The sequence below is a fragment of the Pteronotus mesoamericanus genome, unplaced genomic scaffold (assembly GCF_021234165.1).
Source record: "Pteronotus mesoamericanus isolate MK-2021 breed Mesoamerican mustached bat unplaced genomic scaffold, CSHL_Meso_final contig_164, whole genome shotgun sequence".
Lineage (NCBI taxonomy): Eukaryota > Metazoa > Chordata > Mammalia > Chiroptera > Mormoopidae > Pteronotus > Pteronotus mesoamericanus.
In genome coordinates this window covers 20116469-20135450 of record NW_026555065.1, presented here as the reverse complement: position 1 = coordinate 20135450, position 18982 = coordinate 20116469, and the positions used below count along the sequence as shown (strand labels likewise).

The 18982-nt window shown below is 39.9% G+C and overlaps 1 protein-coding gene across 3 annotated transcripts; it reads left to right on the top strand.

Moving 5' to 3' along the window:
• Window positions 1-1548: 1548 nt before the first annotated feature.
• On the top strand, window positions 1549-18753 carry AFG2B (AFG2 AAA ATPase homolog B). 3 transcript variants are annotated; one of them, XM_054565470.1, is made up of 8 exons: window positions 1549-2539; window positions 3659-3844; window positions 9086-9244; window positions 11851-12060; window positions 12556-12780; window positions 14113-14247; window positions 15099-15224; window positions 17064-18753. In XM_054565470.1, the coding sequence occupies exons 1-8, from the start codon at window positions 1562-1564 to the stop codon at window positions 17229-17231; spliced, it is 2187 nt and encodes a 728-aa protein (XP_054421445.1). In that variant the 5' UTR covers window positions 1549-1561; the 3' UTR covers window positions 17232-18753. The 3 variants fall into 3 exon arrangements, 2 of the variants coding, with proteins under 2 accessions (XP_054421445.1, XP_054421444.1); XM_054565469.1 differs by having other exon boundaries at window positions 1549-2656; XR_008528431.1 differs by lacking the exon at window positions 17064-18753 and having other exon boundaries at window positions 1549-2656; window positions 12556-12748; window positions 15099-15209.
• Window positions 18754-18982: the final 229 nt, after the last annotated feature.

The following is an 18982-nucleotide window of genomic DNA, read 5'->3' as shown; positions in this document are numbered from 1 at the left end:
ATGGGATGTAGTGGGTGACTTAGCCATTTCAGGGCCTCATCTTAGTATGCTATTTCCTGACTCCTTTTAAGTTGTCCCAGCTAGAGACATACAGCAGAGACCAGATAATTGTGGAATCCCGAAGTCAGTCACAGTGTTTGCCCTGAGGTTTGGGTAGAGTAAGGCCAGGAACTTGCATTGGTTTTAAGATCTCAGATCTGACAGTACTTTCCATTGAGAAGACCTTGCTATAGAGTCTGTAGTTGATTACAGTTGACCCTTGAACACCTGTTTAAACTGCCTGGGCCCATTAATATGGCTACATTTCAATAGCTACGTACAGTACTGTAAATGTATTTTCTCTTCCTTATTTTAATAACATTTTCTCCAGCTTACTTTCTTGTAATAAAATAGTATATAATACATACAACATAAAAAATGTGTTAATCGAGTGTTTATGTTATCGGTAAGACTTCCAACCAACAGTAGGCTATTAATAAAGTTTTTGGGGAGTCAAAAGTTATACAGATTTTTGATGGGGGGGGCACCTTTAACTCTAGCATTGTTTAAGGGTCGACTATTTGCTTAAGCAGGAAAAAAAAAACAACCCTCCAGTGACTTAAGCACTCTATCCAAAAACTCCATTTTGAAATTTCATAAATTGGGGTTGCTGTGAAGGTGAGAAAAATAGAGGTAGAAGGCTTGAGTATGATAAAAAACAAGGCACTTTTAAAAATTTTGAATATCTGTAGCTCTTTTTGATGAGTAGAATTTAAAAAGAGAGGAAATGTATTTCAGCTGATAAGAGGAAAAGAGTAATTCCCGGTGGCTAGAGAAGAGATGGAAAGAGAATAGGGGGAAGTTTTAATGTAGACAGGCATCGCCTCTAACACAGGACTCAATGCTTCTGTCCCCTAAAAAGACAATGATAATTCATCACAAGAACAGAAAGGATTATGATTAAGTTGGTGTGCCACAAATACGTCAGACGGCCCGGTTTTCCTTCTTTCTTCTCTTCAAGGGATTTAAAATGCTCCACTGTGCTGCTCTATTGCTGTGCTGGCGCTTTCCTATGCAAAGGCTGGAACCCACGGCTGTGCTGCTCAGCTACTCCCAAGTCACCCGAGACTGTAACACTAGCGCACTCACTCAGCCCATGAGGACTGTGGAGGTTTTCCCCACAAAACAGCAGTCTCTAGGCTGACATCCCAAATGAGCAGGTGGTGATGCTCGAGTCCGAGAACCAGGGAGAGTAGGCTCTGCCGGTGACCCTCCAAACCACCGAGTCATTGGACCTAGTGAGATTAGCTTACGCTGTCTCCCAGACGCCCCTAACGAACGCTTCGTCCGTAAAGCTCTGGAATCGTCCAGTGTATTTCTTAAATTCCGACAGCACAACTAGCTGTTCCCCAAGACCCAAGCCTTTCCGATTGGCCTTTTTGGCCTCCACTCAGAGGCTAGTGACGTTTTCCCTGGCGCATGCGCGTCACCTGCTTCCGGCCGGGGCGCTTGGTGTACCGGTTTTTCTTGCCCGAGTGGCATTCATACCCTGCTTTGCTCGGCCTAGGTTTCTCCGTGTGCAATGGCCCCGGACTCGGGTCCCCTTCGTGAAGGACCTCTCTTAAAGCTCCTACCTTTGGATACCCGGGACCGGGGTACCCAGCGCTGTCGCCTGGGCCCGGCAGCCCTCCATGCCTTGGGTGCGCACTTAGGCTCGGCGGTGAAGATCACGCTGCTTGACGGCGGCTCCTGCCTTTGCACCGCCTGGCCGCGGCGGGACGGAGCGGACGGGTTTGTGCAATTGGATCCGCAGTGCGCGAATCCCGGGTGGGCAGGCGAGAAGCCGAGGTTCCAGGGGAGTCTCAGCCTGAGCTGCCTCCGCCTGGTGCCCTGCCCGCCCCTTAGGCACCTCACTGTGTGGCCGAAGTTGCGGGAGCGGGCGGGCGCGCCGGGTGCTCCAAATCCAGCCGCGGTGCTGGAGGCAGCACAGGAGCTTTTGCGGAACCGGCCAGTCTCCCAGGGCCACGTGGTGGCCGTCCCCAATGGCGTCCCCGGCCCGGTGGCCGCCCTGCACATCGTCAGCGGGGTGCCCAGTCCGGATCCCGCTGGCCTGGTCACTCCTCACACCGTCATCGGCCTCAGCGGGGTACCTCCGTCGGAAGCGCAATCGCAGCCCGAGGTTCCCCTGGGGGGCCTTTCCGAGGCGGCCGACTCGCTGCGAGAGCTCCTCAGCCTGCCGCTCCGCTACCCCCGCGCCTTGGCCGCGCTGGGGCTAGCGGTGCCCCGCGGGGTGCTCTTGGCGGGCCCCCCGGGAGTAGGCAAGACCCAGCTAGTGCGCGCTGTAGTGCGGGAGGTGGGCGCGGAGTTACTGGCAGTGAGCGCCCCCGCGCTGCAGGGCTCCCGGCCCGGGGAGACCGAGGAGAACGTGCGGCGGGTCTTCCAACGCGCCCAGGAGCTTTCCAGCCGCAAGCCCACCCTCCTCTTCCTGGACGAGGTAGACGCCCTATGTCCCCGGCGGGGTGGCCCACACCAAGCCCCGGAGAGCCGCGTGGTGGCCCAGGTATTGACGCTGCTAGATGGCATCAGCGGGGACCGCGAGGTGGTGGTGGTGGGATCCACCAACCGGCCTGACGCTCTAGACCCAGCGCTGCGCAGACCTGGGCGATTTGACCGAGAGGTAAATAGGCCAGGCCGGTTAGCCCATTACCCCTGGAACCTCGACCTTTTATGGCCCTGGCTGGCTTCCCCGCGTTGTTTGCCACTTAGGCTTGGAAGTCGGTGAGGCTGGAGTGAGGCTGTTTGTAACGCGAAGAACACACATTCGTTCAATGTCAGTATACGAGCTGCGAGCCAGGATTTGTGTTTCTCTACAAATGGTTCTGAGAAGCAAGATGGCCATTAGGGGTTCGTTTTGTTGTGCAGGTCCTGAACAAGAGTACGATAATCAGTAAAGTTAATTTTTTAGGGCAAGTAGGTCTGCTGCAAGCGCATTAAAACCTAATGAGTTTGGAATTGAGAATTTAAAATAAAAAGATAGCTTCGAGATATAAATGTGTTAAAATAAAAGGATGAAGGTAGGGAAGAACTAAATCAAGAGCAGACATCAACTTATCTGATAATCTGACATTGCTTGTCAGGTTGTCAGCATCCTCTCCTACAACTGCTCCCTGAGTTGCCAGGAAGGTTGAGTATTCAAAGCTGTCCTGTTTTATAAGCTTCAGTCTTAAATTGACTCTTGATTTCTATTAAATAGTTTGAATAGTGCTTAGTTGAAGTTATGTTTGAACTTTGTGGCAGGATCCTAAAGAAACATGGTAATTGCATGCATTTAGCTTACTCTGCTCTGATCTTGAATAGATTTATTTCTGGCACCATCTAGTACCACTCTCTTGCATCACCTCCATAAGGACTGGGACTTGGATCCTAGAATTTGGTATAGCCTCAAAAATAACAAATAAAAACTTCTTAAATGACATGTGTAATTTTCATTGTGCAACTTTACAGGCACTGTTACTCTTCTGAAAAACGAGGATTTTCATATGTTCAAAATATAAGGAATACTTAAGAGTACATAGTAATAATTTCTAATTTACACATTAAATTCTACATTTGTGATGATAAAAAATTGTATTTTAAACTGTAAACGTTAATTTTTTTTTTTTTTTTGCTTTGCATATAGGTTGTCATTGGGACTCCCACACTTAAACAAAGAAAGGAGATTCTACAGGTGATTACCTCAAAGATGCCCATCTGTCCTCAAGTCAGCTTGAGCCGCCTTGCAGAAATGACAGTTGGCTACGTTGGCGCAGACCTGACAGCGCTCTGCAGGGAGGCCGCCATGCATGCTCTGCTTCATAGTGGGAAGGTAGGAAACACTGGTGCTCAAAACATGTGTGCTAAGTTTTTTATTAAGATAACAAATTAATTTGGTGGCCTAAAAAAAGTGGTAAGTACATTTTCTTGGAACTTTTGATAACTTCCACAGCTGTTTCTTACATTTGAGAATATCCTGCAGCCATGATGCCCTTTTCGTCTTGAAAATTTAAGTGAATTGTTCCTAAAAACAAGGACTTTAACTGCAGTACAATTATCAAAGTGAGGAAATTAACACTGACATGATATTTTAGACCTTACCCAAATCTCACCATTTGTTCCACCAATTTCCTTTAGAGAAAAATTTAAAAAAGAAAATTGAAAATATTACTTTTAATCCAGGACTACACACTGCATTTAGTTGTTAAAATTTCTTAATCTTCTTCGATCTAGAACCATTTTTCAGCCTTTCTTTCATGTATCATTTTTTAAGAGTGCAGGTCAGTTATTCTGTAAAATATTCGTCAGTTTGGTTTGACTAATGTTTTCTCATAATTTGATTCAGGTTTTGCATTTTTGGCAGGACTGTCACAGAATTATATTGTGTTCTTCTCATTGCATCTGTTAGGTAGCAAATGATATCTCTTTGTCCTATGAACTTTGATTTCTTGGATAAGGTGGTATCTCCAAGATTTTTCCATTGTCACGATACTATCTCCCTTTGTTATTAATAAGTATCTTGTAGGGAAAATAAACTTTTCTAACTCAGGGAAAGATTGGGCACCTGGAATTTTATTTAAATTTGACTTTGACATTCGAATCTTTCATTCATGACCACCTTTCTTAAAAATATTTAGAATATTAGCTTAAATATAGTAGTTTTCAACACTATGGATTGGAAATCTGTTCACTTTGTATATAATAAGTAATCCTGAACTCCTAAACCCCTTTAGAAAAAAATTAATTTCAGCATGCCAAGGATTTTGGGATGAAGTTTTTAATCTCTGTTGTAATGTTAAAATTGTCCTTTGAGCTTATAATATTTAAAACTCAACTTTGAGTTTGAATTCATAGTTTTAAACTATGAAAGGATGATTTATCCTGAAATTTTAAAACCTCTTTACCTAGATAATTTGTATCCTTCCTCATTTCATTTATTTTTGCTCTTACACTGACGTTGGGGAAGGAATTACATAAACTTAAGTCCTCATCTTCTGGGTTTAGAACCAAAGCTTCTTGAAGATTAATGACAAGTCCCATGTGTACAGTTGTAAGAATATACGCCTTTCGAGGGGATGAAGAGAGTACCAAGGGATGGGAAATGAAATTTACATTTAGGATTCCCTCTGCTTTGAAGTTCCAGGTTTGACCTTAAGCACCTTGGCTTAGGTGGACCAGCCAGCTGCTGTCATCCTAGGGTGGAGCCCAGTGCTACTTGAGGAGGGGCCTGCCCAGGCATAGTTACCACAGGCGATGGCTGAGTTCATAAACAACCAGGGGAAGTGGAAGAAAGAAAGACATAAAGGAAGAAGGGACAGAGGCATCTGGAGAGGTACTGGCTCCATCTTTTTCTTCTTTCCTCCTCCAAGCAGCTGAGGGCCTGCTACTGCCTCTGTCTGTGCCAGGGCAGAAAAGGGACACATTAAAGTTTGTTCAGCTTTTTGTGAAGTATTCCTATTAAAGGATGAGAAATAACATATACACATGTACACACAGAGGGAAGGGAATTTAATGTGCCTGAGAGGATTATGAGAGTCAAGTGAAATAATGGGCATACAAGTGATCTTGATATATAGATGGGGTTTTCAAATGTTAGTAGGTGTTACGTAAAAATTAATTAGTATTCAAGTATCCAGTACCTAATACTGCCAGCAAGTTTAGAAAAAGAAAGGTATTTAAAAAATTATTTAACAGTGTCCTTTGTAAGGAATTATCAACAAGATAAGAAATTATCAAGAAAGTAAAAATTGCCTGAAATCTCCCAGAGAGATTATAATCATTAAAATTTTTTAGGAATGCTGTTTAGAATTGCTCTATACATACATATTCACTTATATAATCTAATATAAATGTAATAAAATAGTTTGTTATTAAAAATGAACATTTTTGGACAAGTAAATGTTTAGAATTTGATATAAGAGGGCAAATACTTAAATGTAATATGGATATTATAAATACAAATCTGAGTTTTTAACTTGAACAAAAAATCTGCTTCCCTAGAATGATTAAGGAAATTGCTAGAAGATTCTCCAGAATATAATCTTAGGGTGAAGATAGTCTTTCTTAGCAAAACATAAAACCTTGTAGCCAAAAAAAGGGAATAATTTCCTATTTGAACATTTTGGAATGGCAAAACAATACTATAAGCAAAGATAAGACACAAGACAGACTGAGGAAAATGCTTTTAGCCCATGACAGAAGGACCAATTACCTTGATGTAGGAACAACTCTCACATATCAGTAAGAAAAGACAAACAATCCAAGAAAAATTGGGTAATAAGGTATGAACAGGTAGTTGACAGTAAAAGGATTACAAATGGTCAATAAACATGAAAAATTCTCTTTAAAGATTACATTCTTTCAGGTTTTTTTAACTTTCTATTTTGAGATAATTAAAACTTTGGGGAAAGTTGCAAGACAGGGAACTCCTGCTAAATCCTTTATCCAAATTCAACAGTTTTTAACATTTTGCCTAATTAGCTTTATATTGGGTTGACCAAAAAGTCGGTTTAGTTTTTTTCCATGAAATAAGAGACACATTTTCTATTTTCACCAATAACTTTATTGATATGGATATTTTGAGCATGTTGGCTATACATGCTCCTAAGTGGTATAACATTGATTGTGCTCAATTAATGTTTCTATTTGATCACTATCAACTTCAACTGGTCTACCCAACTGTGGAGCATCATCCAGAGAGAAATCTTTGGCATGAAACTTTGTAAACCACTTTTGACATGTTTGATCAGCCACAGCACCTTCTCTGTACATTGCATAAATCTTTTTATGCATTTCAGCTGCATTTTTACTTTTCTTAAAATAATAAATCATAATATGTCAAAAATGTTGCCTGTATTTTTTGGTTTTCAATATAAAAATGACTACACAAAAATTCACCAATTTTGATAAGTTTTATTTAGATGCATGCTGATATGACAGCTGTGACAATACAGTGTTACAAAATTGTTTCAAATGAAGTTAAATACAACTAAGCGCTACTAGAGCCATCTTACGGAAAACCAAGTGAACTCTCTGGTCAACCCAATATTTTTTCTCTATGTATGTATGTGTGTATACACATTTTTTTCTGAATCATTTGAAGATGGGTTGCATATATCATAACCCATTATCCTTTAGTGTCTTAATCTCTATTTCCTAACAACAAGGATATTCTCATACATGACCACAGTATGGTTATGTATAATCATATTCAGGAAATTTAATATTGATACAAAATGTTATCAGATCTACAGTCTGTATTCTGATTTTGGTAATAGTTTTGATCTTTTTAGCATTTTCTTTAAGTACAGAATCTAGTCCAGGATCATATATTACACTTAATTTTTACTTTTAATCTTGAACACTTTCATAACTCTGTGTGTGTGTGTGTGTGTGTGTGTGTGAGAGAGAGAGAGAGAGAGAGAGAGATTTGACATTGACATTGGCATTTTCTAAGGATGCAGGTCAGTGATCTTACAGAATGCCTCTCAGTTTGGTTTGTGTAATGTTTCTTCATAGAATCAGGTTATGCATACCTGTTGAGAATACTACATAAGTAATAGTGTGTATTTAGGGTGTTACATGGGGAGGCACAAGATGTCCACTGTCCCTCTTTAGCGATGCCCCTAAGTGGTGACTGATGTGATCAGCCAGTCAAGGTTTTGTCCAGTTTCTCCACTGTATAGCTGCTGTCTTTCCTTCTGCAACTAATAAACCTATGAGGACACCCTTTGAGGTCATGGAGATAACCCTGCCCCTCGTCAAACTGTCCCTCTCCTAAGTTAGAATTCGTTAATGATTCTTGCTCAGAAAAGCCTTTACTATGATGGTTCCAAAAAAGGTGATTTTCTAATTCCTTTACTCCCTTGATCTCACTCTTGATTGAACAAATTTAATTAACACAACAGTGAGTCCTATTTCCTCTGTCACAGTGGGAGAAGTGAAAAGTTTGGTAATGTCCACTGTCAGAGAAGTGTGGGGAGAGACAGCAGCTTTTTATTTATTGGTGCAGCTTTGAGGACAGTTTGGTAATAGCTGTCACATCTGTAAATGTTCATGTTCTTAAACTCTGTAGTTCTGCTTTGAGGAAATTACATAGAATACTTGACATGTAGCCCTGACTGGTGTGGCTCAGTGGGTTGGGCGTTGTCCCACAAACATAAAGGTCACTAGTTCAATTCCCTGTCAAGGCACACGCCAGGGTTGCGGGCCAGGTCCCTGGTTGGGGGCCTGTAAGAGCTACCAGATCAATGTTTCTCTCACACATCTGATGTTTCTCTGCCTCCCTTTCTCCCTCCCTTCTCTGCTCTCTAAAAATACATAAACAAAATCTTAAAAAGAAAACAAACTTATAACACACACAATTAGCAACAACTGAACTTAAAAAAAAAAACAACTAACTAAGCTTAAAACTAGAACAGGAACAGAATTACAGAAATGGAGATCAGAGGGGAGGGTGAGGGAGGAGAATGGGAGAAAAGGTACAGGGAATAAGAAGCATAAATAGTAGGTACAAAATAGGCAGGGGGAGGTTAAGAATAGTATAGGAAATGGAAAAGCCAAAGAACTTGTATGTATGACCCATGGACATGAACTAAGGAGGGGAGAATGCTGGTGGGAGGAGGTTGCAGGGCAGAGGGGAATAAAGGGGAGGGAAAAAAATGGGACAATTATAATAGCATAATCAATGAAATATATATTAAAAAATACTTGACATGTAAAAATGAGGAAGAAAAAAAAGACTGAGGTAGAACTGTATTAGTTGATGTGAAGAGATTCCTAAGATAAGTGGGAAAAAAAGTACAAGTTAATATGTATGGCGTGGTCCCATTTGTGTTTTCTGTTTGAAGGGATGTGCATGTGCTTATTATTATAAAACGTACTGGGAGAATACACAGGCAACTGTTGACATCCTTTGGGGATGAATGTGGGGGCGTTAATTTTTTGTACCAGATGTATGAATTTTATAATAACAAAATAGATTTATAGGTTTAAAGAGGATAAAAAAGTAATTATGCAAATAAGTCTGATCTCATTTTTGATTTGATTTTTTTTGGGGTGGGGGTATATTCAGAACGAGGACAGTCCGATGATTGATGAAACCGACTTCCTTGAAGCTTTTAAAAAGATTCAGCCATCGTCATTTCGAAGTGTCATTGGACTGATGGACATCAAGCCTATTGGCTGGGAGCAGATTGGTGGCCTTGAAGATGTAAAACTGAAGTTAAAACAGGTGAAATGGAGAGGCTCCTTAAGCCATTAAAGTATTACAGTTTGGGTGTAATTAATGTATTTATGATGAAAACAAGCTATGCTGCTACTGCTCTTGCCATCGCTAATTTGACCCCAACATTTAAATCCAGTGATCACTTTTCAGTCTTTATTTCATTGGATTTCCGAGGCAACAAATACTATTTTTCATACTTTCCTACCTCATTCTCTTTCTGTTCCTTTTATGCTTTAAAGAGTTCGTAGTCTAGAACAGGGGTCAGCAGACTTTCTCTGTAGAGGGGCAGATGGTCAATATTGTAGGCCTTATGGGCCATGCGGTCTGTTGCAACCACTCGTCTGCTGTCATAGCACAAAAGCAGCCACAGGCAGTACATGATGAGTACTTGTGTTCTGTTGAAACTTTATTTATGGACCCTGAAACCATCTAATTTTCACATCATAAAATATTTTTTTCCCGAGCATTTAAAAAGGTAAAAATGATTCTTAGTTCATGGGCTGTACTAATACGTAGGTGGTGGGCCTTACTTTAGCCTGGGACTGGTAAAAGCACAACATTATAACAAACAGTGTGGATGGCTACTGGGAGCAGGTTCTCAGAGTGGATGTTGAGGGACACAACTCTCAGATGCACTTGCCTGCATTGCAGTTTCAGAAATTGATTTTGTCAACTTACCTTCCAGTGATCCTGCCATAAGGAACTAGGTTGCTCTAACCACACACACAAAAGACTGATCTATAAGTATCAATTGTAATTTATTCATCTTAACTAGGAGTTATATCTGCAGTGAACCCTGGCATCCCTGTGTCCATGGATAAGCATATTAATAACATGCCCTGATTTTCTACATTCATTGTCTCATTTAGTCTTCACAAAATATGTGAGAGATTAGCCACACCTTCCTGTTGAAAACTCTTTAGCATTGAGATGTTAAGCTTTTCTACCTTTCTGAACACTCTTCTACTGTATCTTAAATGTTAGTGCTCCAAGTTCCTGGGAGGCCTCTTTGCATTCTGTGAATGAGTCTGTCATTTTGATGTCCAAGGCTTCAGCTGTCCCCTGAAAACTAACTCAAAAAATCTTTATATTCTACACAGACAGCTCTTTGGGTTATCAGAACTACATAGCCGCCTGCCTACTGGATAACTTCCAGGGATCTCAAACTCAGTTTGTTCAAAGTTCAGCCTTTCAATTCCACCTCCACACCGGGATGCCCTACCTCAGTGCATACAGCCAGCCCCGCCCCCGCCCCGCCTCCCAGTCAGAAACCTGTCTTCTAAATGCATAGGGTCCTATCATGCATGCATATAACTTCCCCTCTGGATATAGAACTTAGTCCCTGTGTAAAATACAATTACATTTTATGTTTCAAGTCCATCCCTTCCACCCCTTCTCCACTGCCCATGACACATCCAGCCTTATTATTTTCATAGTCTGAGTCGTTGCAGAATTTTAACTGGTCTCCCTGCCTCTAGGTTCATTTCCTTCTAGTCCACTGTCTGTACTGCTTCCTCAATGTTGCTTAAAACTTTTAAGGCGCATTGTGATCTGACTCCTCCTCCTGTTTCAATTCTATTGCTTTTTGGTTCCCCCATCCTTCCCTTGTTCTTACTTGCTGTTGGTGGGATAAATTAGACAGTTTCTTGTATCTCCATATCTATTGTTTCTTCTCTATTGAATGCCCCTTCTCTTGCCTGGTTGGTAGGTTACAAGCCTATCTCCCCAACTAAAGTATGAGTTGCCTCGGCACAGAGGTCTTGTCTTGCCCCTCTTTTGTAGAGAAGCAATATATTGGAAGTTAAAACACCTACGCTCCTGATCTGCACTGTCTGCAGTCAGTCTTAGTTCTGCCGCCTCACTAGCTTTAGTCCAGGGCAAGTGATTTAACTTTCCTAAGGCTGGGATTCAACATCTGTAAAATGATAATGATAAAAATATCTACCTAAGCAGTAGTGAAGATTTATTTAACTATCCAGTTACCATTTATTGAGTGCCTGCTTTGTGAAAGTGTCATTCTAGGTGCTGGGGATTTAGGGGTGATATTGGCTTACATTCTAGCAGAAGCAGAATGACAAACCCAGCATAGAAAAATAATAATTTCAGATAGTGCACGAATAAGTGCTCCAAAAGTAAAAGATGGGCAGTCGCATAGAGTGACTAGGAGAAGGAGAGTCTGCTTTAATTCGAGAGGTTAGGGAAGACCTCTTCAAGGAAGTGACGTTTGAACTGAGACCTGAATGATGAGGGACAGCCACACAAAGATCCTGAGGGAGCGTACAGGCAGAGAGAGAACAGCAGGTAAAGGACCAGAGATGGGAACGATCCGGGATATTTGGGCAATAGGTTATGCGAGGCCTTGTAAGCAGTGGCGAGTGAGGAGTCTGGATTTGCAATTAATTCTAATTCTGATGGCAAGTCATTGAAGGACTTTAGGAAGGAAATATTGTGACCTGACTTAGGTTGTAAGATCGCTGGCTGCTCTGGAGAATGGACCTCTTTTCCAGCTCATAACGGGTACCTGAGACTTGTTGAACAGGCAAATGAATTTACTGGATGATTTGATGTTTTATTGTTCTACTAAAATGCCTGTCTATTTTTGTGTACTGCAGAGCGTTGAATGGCCTCTGAAATTCCCTCGTGAATTTGTTAGGATGGGCCTGACACCGCCCAGGGGCGTTCTCCTGTGTGGGCCTCCTGGGTGCGCTAAAACCACCCTGGTGAGGGCCCTGGCCACCAGCTGCCATTGCTCTTTGGTTTCTGTGAGCGGAGCTGATCTCTTTTCACCTTTTGTTGGAGATTCAGAAAAACTCTTGTCTCAGGTTGGTTTATTTTCCCCCATGCAGTTAAGTTTATGTTTGAATTTTCATTTCATACCTTAAGAATAAACCTTGTTTTTTAAAGTGTAACTGGCTTTTTCTCCTGTTAGAAAATTTATACATATTTGTTCATTAGAAAAATATAGAAAATATAAATAAGAAATCATTCATAATCTTTCTACCTACATTACCATCTTGGTGAATTTCTTTTGTCGTTTTCCTTGGGCAGGAGATATATATGTATCTTTATTGTGATTTTTTTAACTTACCATTATCCTTTTTAAAATTCTATAATATTAAAAATTCATTGAAAATATGATTTTTAACCCTTGAATAATACTTCATTGTTCCTAGTTTTATTTATTTGTTCTCCAATCCTTAGACATTTAAAATTTTTCTCTCCTTTTTACATTGTAAAAAGAGAATGTAGAAAACATCCATTCACATGAATAAGGCATATTATGTAGCTTTTTAATATTTCTATTTTCCCAACAAAAGGTATTTCGACAAGCAAGAGCAAATACTCCAGCAATTGTGTTTTTGGATGAAATTGATTCAATCCTGGGCTCTCGATCAATCAGCAAAACAGGATGTAATGTTCAAGAACGTGTTCTTTCTGTTCTCCTGAATGAATTAGATGGTGTTGGACTGAAACCTATAGAGAGAAGAGGAAGTAAATCAGATCATCAGGGTAAATACAAGGAGCTGGAAAAAAATGAAGAGGTATTTATTTGCCAGATTACACCAAAAATCCAGGACAACATTAAACAGAATGCATCTACACTCGATTTCCTTGAGCTGGATTCATCTTATAGAAAGAATTATATAATTTCAGTCTGCCTCTGTTTATGATATATACAAAGCTAGTAAAATTGTGATTTAGTTGGAAAAAGTGAGGTAAATTTTATAACTTAGCTATATATGAATGTGAATTTTATTTATTCTGAGATGTAGAAATATAACTTTACATATTGCTAATGGAGAAGGGAGTTTCTTTTTATTTCTACATCCTGAAAAACCAGTATTCATCCCTTTCTAATTTTTTTTTTTTTTTTTTTGGTGGAACAAAACATTATTATTTCAATAATCTTAGAATTGAAAATTCCAGTTTCCTTGAGGAAGGGGTATCCTTGGTTATAATGAAATTAAAATAACCTTTGGAAGTCCCCTTCTTCCCTTCAGTGTTCTCTGGATAGAGTTTGATATCCTTAAATAATCCCTGACAGATAATTTTTCTTTTCTTTTATTCTTTTCTTGTTACTACTTATTTCCCACTTTTAAAATTGTTCACAGAAGGAAAGTCTTACAGCTCCTTAGGGACATATGCCACTAGAATTTGAGGGGACCCATGAAGTTTTCTAATCAAATCTCAAAATTCAAGAATTATTCTGTAGCACCTTGCAGGTGTTTATCCTACCTCAGCTAAAATACTTGCAGATACAGGGGACTCGCTGCTTTGAGAGATCACATTACTAGAGAACTGTTGATGCCTCGATTATTCAGTTCACCAAACAATTGTGCATGCTTCATATGTAAGGCCTTGCCCTGGCTGCTTATCTGTATGCAGGATTTATATACCTACAACTTAGGTTAATTATATTTCTGCCTCTGGTAAGAAAAATAAAAAGTCAAGTAAATCTCTCTCTTTGAGGAGGCGAACCAAGACTTATCATAGCCATACATCATCACGTGTTTATTGTATGCTTCTGTCTCTTCAAGTCACCCATTTAAGTTGTAAACACTCACTGAGGCTTAGGTGCCCTCAGATAACCACGTAGATGCTTTCTGACCTGAAGTAAGACCTTTCCTGGGGAGAGGTTCCCTCACGATTGCTACTCCCTTCATCATGTGTGCAAGTAGCTCTTTGATCAGTAATTTGCTAATGGGGTACCTTGACATTGAGAAAGTACCCCAGATAGGAGGTATAAGCATTCTAGTCCCAAGAAAAAAATCCCTATTTAAAAACAAATGGACCTTCTGATTTATAATTAAAAAAAACACATTTAATAATTAACAATTTATTGACCTAATTTTGTGTTGTGTGTTTTCCCTCAGTTAGAGTTTCAAGAAGTTTTTAATCAAAATGTCATGATTGTTGCGGCAACAAATAGACCTGATGTGTTAGATGATGCCTTGTTACGGCCTGGAAGATTAGATAAGATTATTTATATTCCACCTCCAGATGAAAAGGTAATTGTTATACACCTTTACTCTGTGTGAGTGTCTGAACTCTGAGGAGCCTGGCAGCATTGAATCCCAAACTGGATTCTGCATTCTTCTTGCCTGGTGGCCCTTCATAAATCACTATTTCGATCTGCTTTTTCTGGGTACTCTGGCCCTAATTTCAGAGAAACATAAGCCAAAAAGTAAGGTAGTAATTTCAGTGAGTTTACTAAGTTTGTTGAGTCTACTCACCATTATTTTGCAACCAGAATGGAGGAATCCTAAAGGGTTTTGGAGTTTATGTGGGCCAGCATCCTTATTTTACAGTGGAGAACTCTCAGATTTTAGAGATTATGTAATGTATCCGCAGCTAAAGAATCAGTGAATTCTTTGCCCTTAACACCCAGAGCTGCTGGCAGGGAGTGGTGAAAGACACAGAGAATGAATTTTTTCCGTCATTGGGCTTTTATCAGGTTTCAAAGGGATGAAAAAATTGTTTAAAATGTCTGTTATATTTCTAAACTGTGTCAGATAGTTCATGTATTTGCTTTTAAACATGTCTGATGGCCTTGTTTGCACCCAAAAAAGAGATTCATCATTTCTCTTAAAGAGCTATATCTGCGGTTGGTTATATTAAAAATCAACTGTAAAAATATTAAAATTTTAACATGACATCATTATTTTTACCATTGTCATGTAAGCCATTGATGAGTTAAACTTCTTTACCTCTTCAGAAGCGATTCTTTCTTACTGTTTGATTCTTAACTATATATACTTTCTGTGTAATATAATAGGAAACTGTAACTTAAAATATTTTAATATAGCATGCGTCAAACATAAATGTTACAAGGTTATAAACATATTTTATTTTGTTCCAGGGCAGGCTTTCTATTTTGAAAGTCTGTGCAGAAAACATGCCAGTGGGGCCTGATGTATCTTTAGAAATCTTAGCTGCAGAAACCCGTTTTTTCTCTGGAGCTGATCTTGGAAACCTCTGCAAAGAAGTAAGTTAATGAGTGAAGAAATGGATGGTTCAAATCATTTCTCCTTTATTCAGATCGTCACTCACTCGGCAGTATTACTGAAAGACGTCTGTGTGGGAGGCACGGGGCAAGGTGAAACAGACAGGTGCGGCCCCTTCCCCTACAGAGCTTACCAGCTGATGGCAGAGTGTGCAGAGGGGTCAATCATAGCACCGAATTAGCAACCGAAAATGTGTAGTGAGTTGGGGAAGTTTTGGGTGCTGCGGAAGCACCTAGGAAGAACACCAGACTTGGGCGTCAGAGAAGGCTTTGTGAGAGAGGGTGTGTAAACTGAAAGTGGGAGGAAGATGAGGGGGTTACCAGGCTGAGGGAAGGAAGGGGAGTGTTCGAGGCAGAGGGAATAAAATATGCAGACAATTGGAGGTAAGAAATGACATGACATTATTGAAGAGGTGGGCAGTGGCTGGATCACTCAGGTCCTTATTAGACACTTTAAGGCATTTAGACTTTATTTTGGGGGCAAAAGAAGCCATTTTCCATTTCTTTCCCTTTGCATAAACTTTTTTTTAAGTTATTTAGTTTTTTTAAAGTAAATTTTATTATTTCTTTAATTTTATTTTTCAATCACAGTTTACATTCAATATTATTTTGTATTCATTTCAGATGTACGGCATAGTGGTTAGACGATCATACTTTGGAAAGTGGTCCCCTGATATTTTTAGGACACCTCGGGCACCACACATAGTTATTAGAATATTATTGGCTACATTCCTTGTTTGTACTTTCCATCCTTGTGACTGTTTTGTTACTACCAATTTATACATCTTAATCCCTTCAATTTTTCACCCAATCCTTCACCCCCACTGTCCCTCTGGCAACCATCAGTCTGTTCTCTGTATCTGAGTCTGTTTCAAGTTTTTATGTTTATTTATTTTGTTCTTTAGATTCCATATATATGTGAAATCATATGGTATTTGTCTTTCTCTGTCTGACTTACTTGATTTAGCATAATACCCTCTAGGTCCATCCATGCTGTCACAAATGGTAAGATTTCATTCTTTTTTTATGGTCAAGTAATATTCCATTGTATATATGCACCACAGCTTTTTTTAATCCACTTGTCTATTAATGGGCACTTGGGCTGCTTTCATATTTTGGCTATTGTAAGTAATGCTTCAGTGGACATGGGGTGCATAGATGCTTCCCATACACTTCTATGAAGTATAACTTTCAGAAAAATGCAGAGATCATAAGGTACAGGTCATTGAGTTAATATAAAGTGAACACATTTGTGTATCCACCACTCGGCTTAAAAAAGAGTATTATCAACACCCCAGAAGCCTCCCTTGGGCTTTCCTACTCTATCCTAAAGGAAACCACTCGTGAACATTCAGGTTACCTACAATTTTGCTGTTATGAACTATGCTGCTGTGAACAATCTTGTACATGTCTCTTTGTATACATGTGTATGCATGTCTGTTTCATGTGTATTTTGTGTATCTACAAAGAGAATTGCTGGGTCATAAAGTACGTGTTTGATCTGTCCTTTATCATCAGTGCTTTGTCCAGTTTAGAAACTCTTAGTGTGAGGTCAGGAAGATAGTCTCTCATCCTCAAATATGTATATGGGCTCATAATGTCTGTATTACTCTGCATCTTGGTTTTTCTTTTTTTCCTTTATAAGGGTAGAATTTAATGTAGAAGGAAAGTTTTACTAAGAAAACTTTTAATCGCTAACTTTTTAGCGTAATGTTTTTGTTGTCATGAATACTGGAATTCTGTGAAATGAGACTGAGATGTTTGCATTCAGACTGTGTTATAAAACAAAAATGAAGCAAACTATTTTATTGTCTCTCTTAGGCTGCCTTGCTGGCTTTGCAAGAAAATGGACTAGAAGCAACCGCTGTGAAACAAGAGCACTTTCTAAAATCACTTCTGACTGTAAAGCCGTCCTTAAGTCACGAGGATTTGACTTTATATAAAAACTTATTTCAGAAAGAAGGATTTTCTAATTTAGACGGTATTTAAAAATATACCTGCTCAAGGATTAATTGAAATGTGAACTCGAACTATAGTTTGCAACTTCATAGTTTTAGAGTTTGTGTATATGTTATTTCCTGTAAATAAAACAAACAAACGTGCCTGAGAAGCTAAGATTTCTCTTATTTCTAAAAGGTATGTTAAAATACCATAATTTAGGAAGAAAGTATATATATGTGTGTTGATTTTGTAGTGGGAATGGTGGTTTTTGTTTGGTTTTGGTTGATTGCTTTTTTAACTTTAGTTTGAAATAATTTCATACTTACAGAAAAGCTGCAAGAATAGTATAAAGAACTCTGATATAGTCTTAACCCATATTCACCAATTTTTTACATTTTGCCATATGCTGAACTACAGACATACCTTATTTTATTCCCCTCACTTTATTGTACTTCACAGATGTTGCATTTTTCACAAATAGAAGGTAATACCCTCTACCCAAAAAAAGATTACAATTCATTTTATTGTGATACTTTATTGCCGTGGTTTGGAAGTGAACCTGCAGATCTGAGGTACGCCTGTGATTAAGCATAGGTATTATACCTAATGCCCCTTCAAATATGTAGAGTTGAAAAATTAGCACAAAGAATACTCACATTCCTTATCAATTAACATTTTGCCATATTTGCTGTATCTCTCTGTACATTATGCTCTTTTAAAACGAATTCTTTGAAAGTAAGTGGCAGACATCATAAAGCTTTTTATGCCTAAGAGAAAGGACATTCTAGCTGAGTGTAATGCCATTATCATCCCTAAGAAGCTGAACATTATTTCAATAATATCACCTAACATATAACTCATTTCTGTTTTTATTGGGAAATGCCCTGTCTGGTTTCAGGAACTGTAGCCCCGCCGACAAACAAGAGAGCCCCAAGGTTGGAGCTAATCAAGGAGCTCTTGGGAAGACAGGCTACTGAGGAGACAAAACCTGTCTCCCTGGCAGGGACACAGCCCCTGCCTCCCTCACATCACCCTGCCTGGCCCTGGAAGATGGCTGGTTAGTCAATGACGAGTAATACCCCTCGATGGAAGGGGCAACCTAAGACAGGCATAGCTGCAATGGGCATCAGGGAAAACCTTGGGGGACACGGAGAAAGGGCAAAGAGGCCCCCACCCCTTGGCTTTGATATGGCTGGGGTCCTCAATCTATCTGAGAGAAGTCTCCTTATCTCCTGGCTGCTCTGCCCTCCCCGCCGGCTCAGGTTTGAAACAATACTGGAGACGGCCCTAAACTGGATTGGGCGGTTCCCAGGGGAAATCAGGCCTAGAAGCAAATTCTTTAAAGCATGCTTTGTTTTTCCCTCAAAGGTTATGATAACCAGCTCATGCGGGGAAGGAAATGTACATTATTCACAGACCCTGACCCTGAACCATCTGGCGCTGTTATGTTTACTCGTCTCCTCTTGGACCCATGTAAATCGATGTGTTCCTGCCATTTGTTTTCTTCAAAATATCACCTATTTTCTGTAAATATTAACATGCTGATGTAATGAGATCATCTGTACATTGATAACCCTTTCAATAAAAGCCTTTGGAAAAAGGGACTCTGACCTTCTCCACTAGAAGGAAGAGCCCCCTCTCCTGGCAGACAGAGAAGTGTCTGGAATGACTCATTTTATTTCACCCCATCCGTGACAACCCTGGGACAGGCTTTGCGGGATTCAGAGGCCCGCTCCCTCAGCTGGTGCCTGGATAGGGACCTGAAGAGTCCACCTCACATTTTCTCTAATTTTGATGTC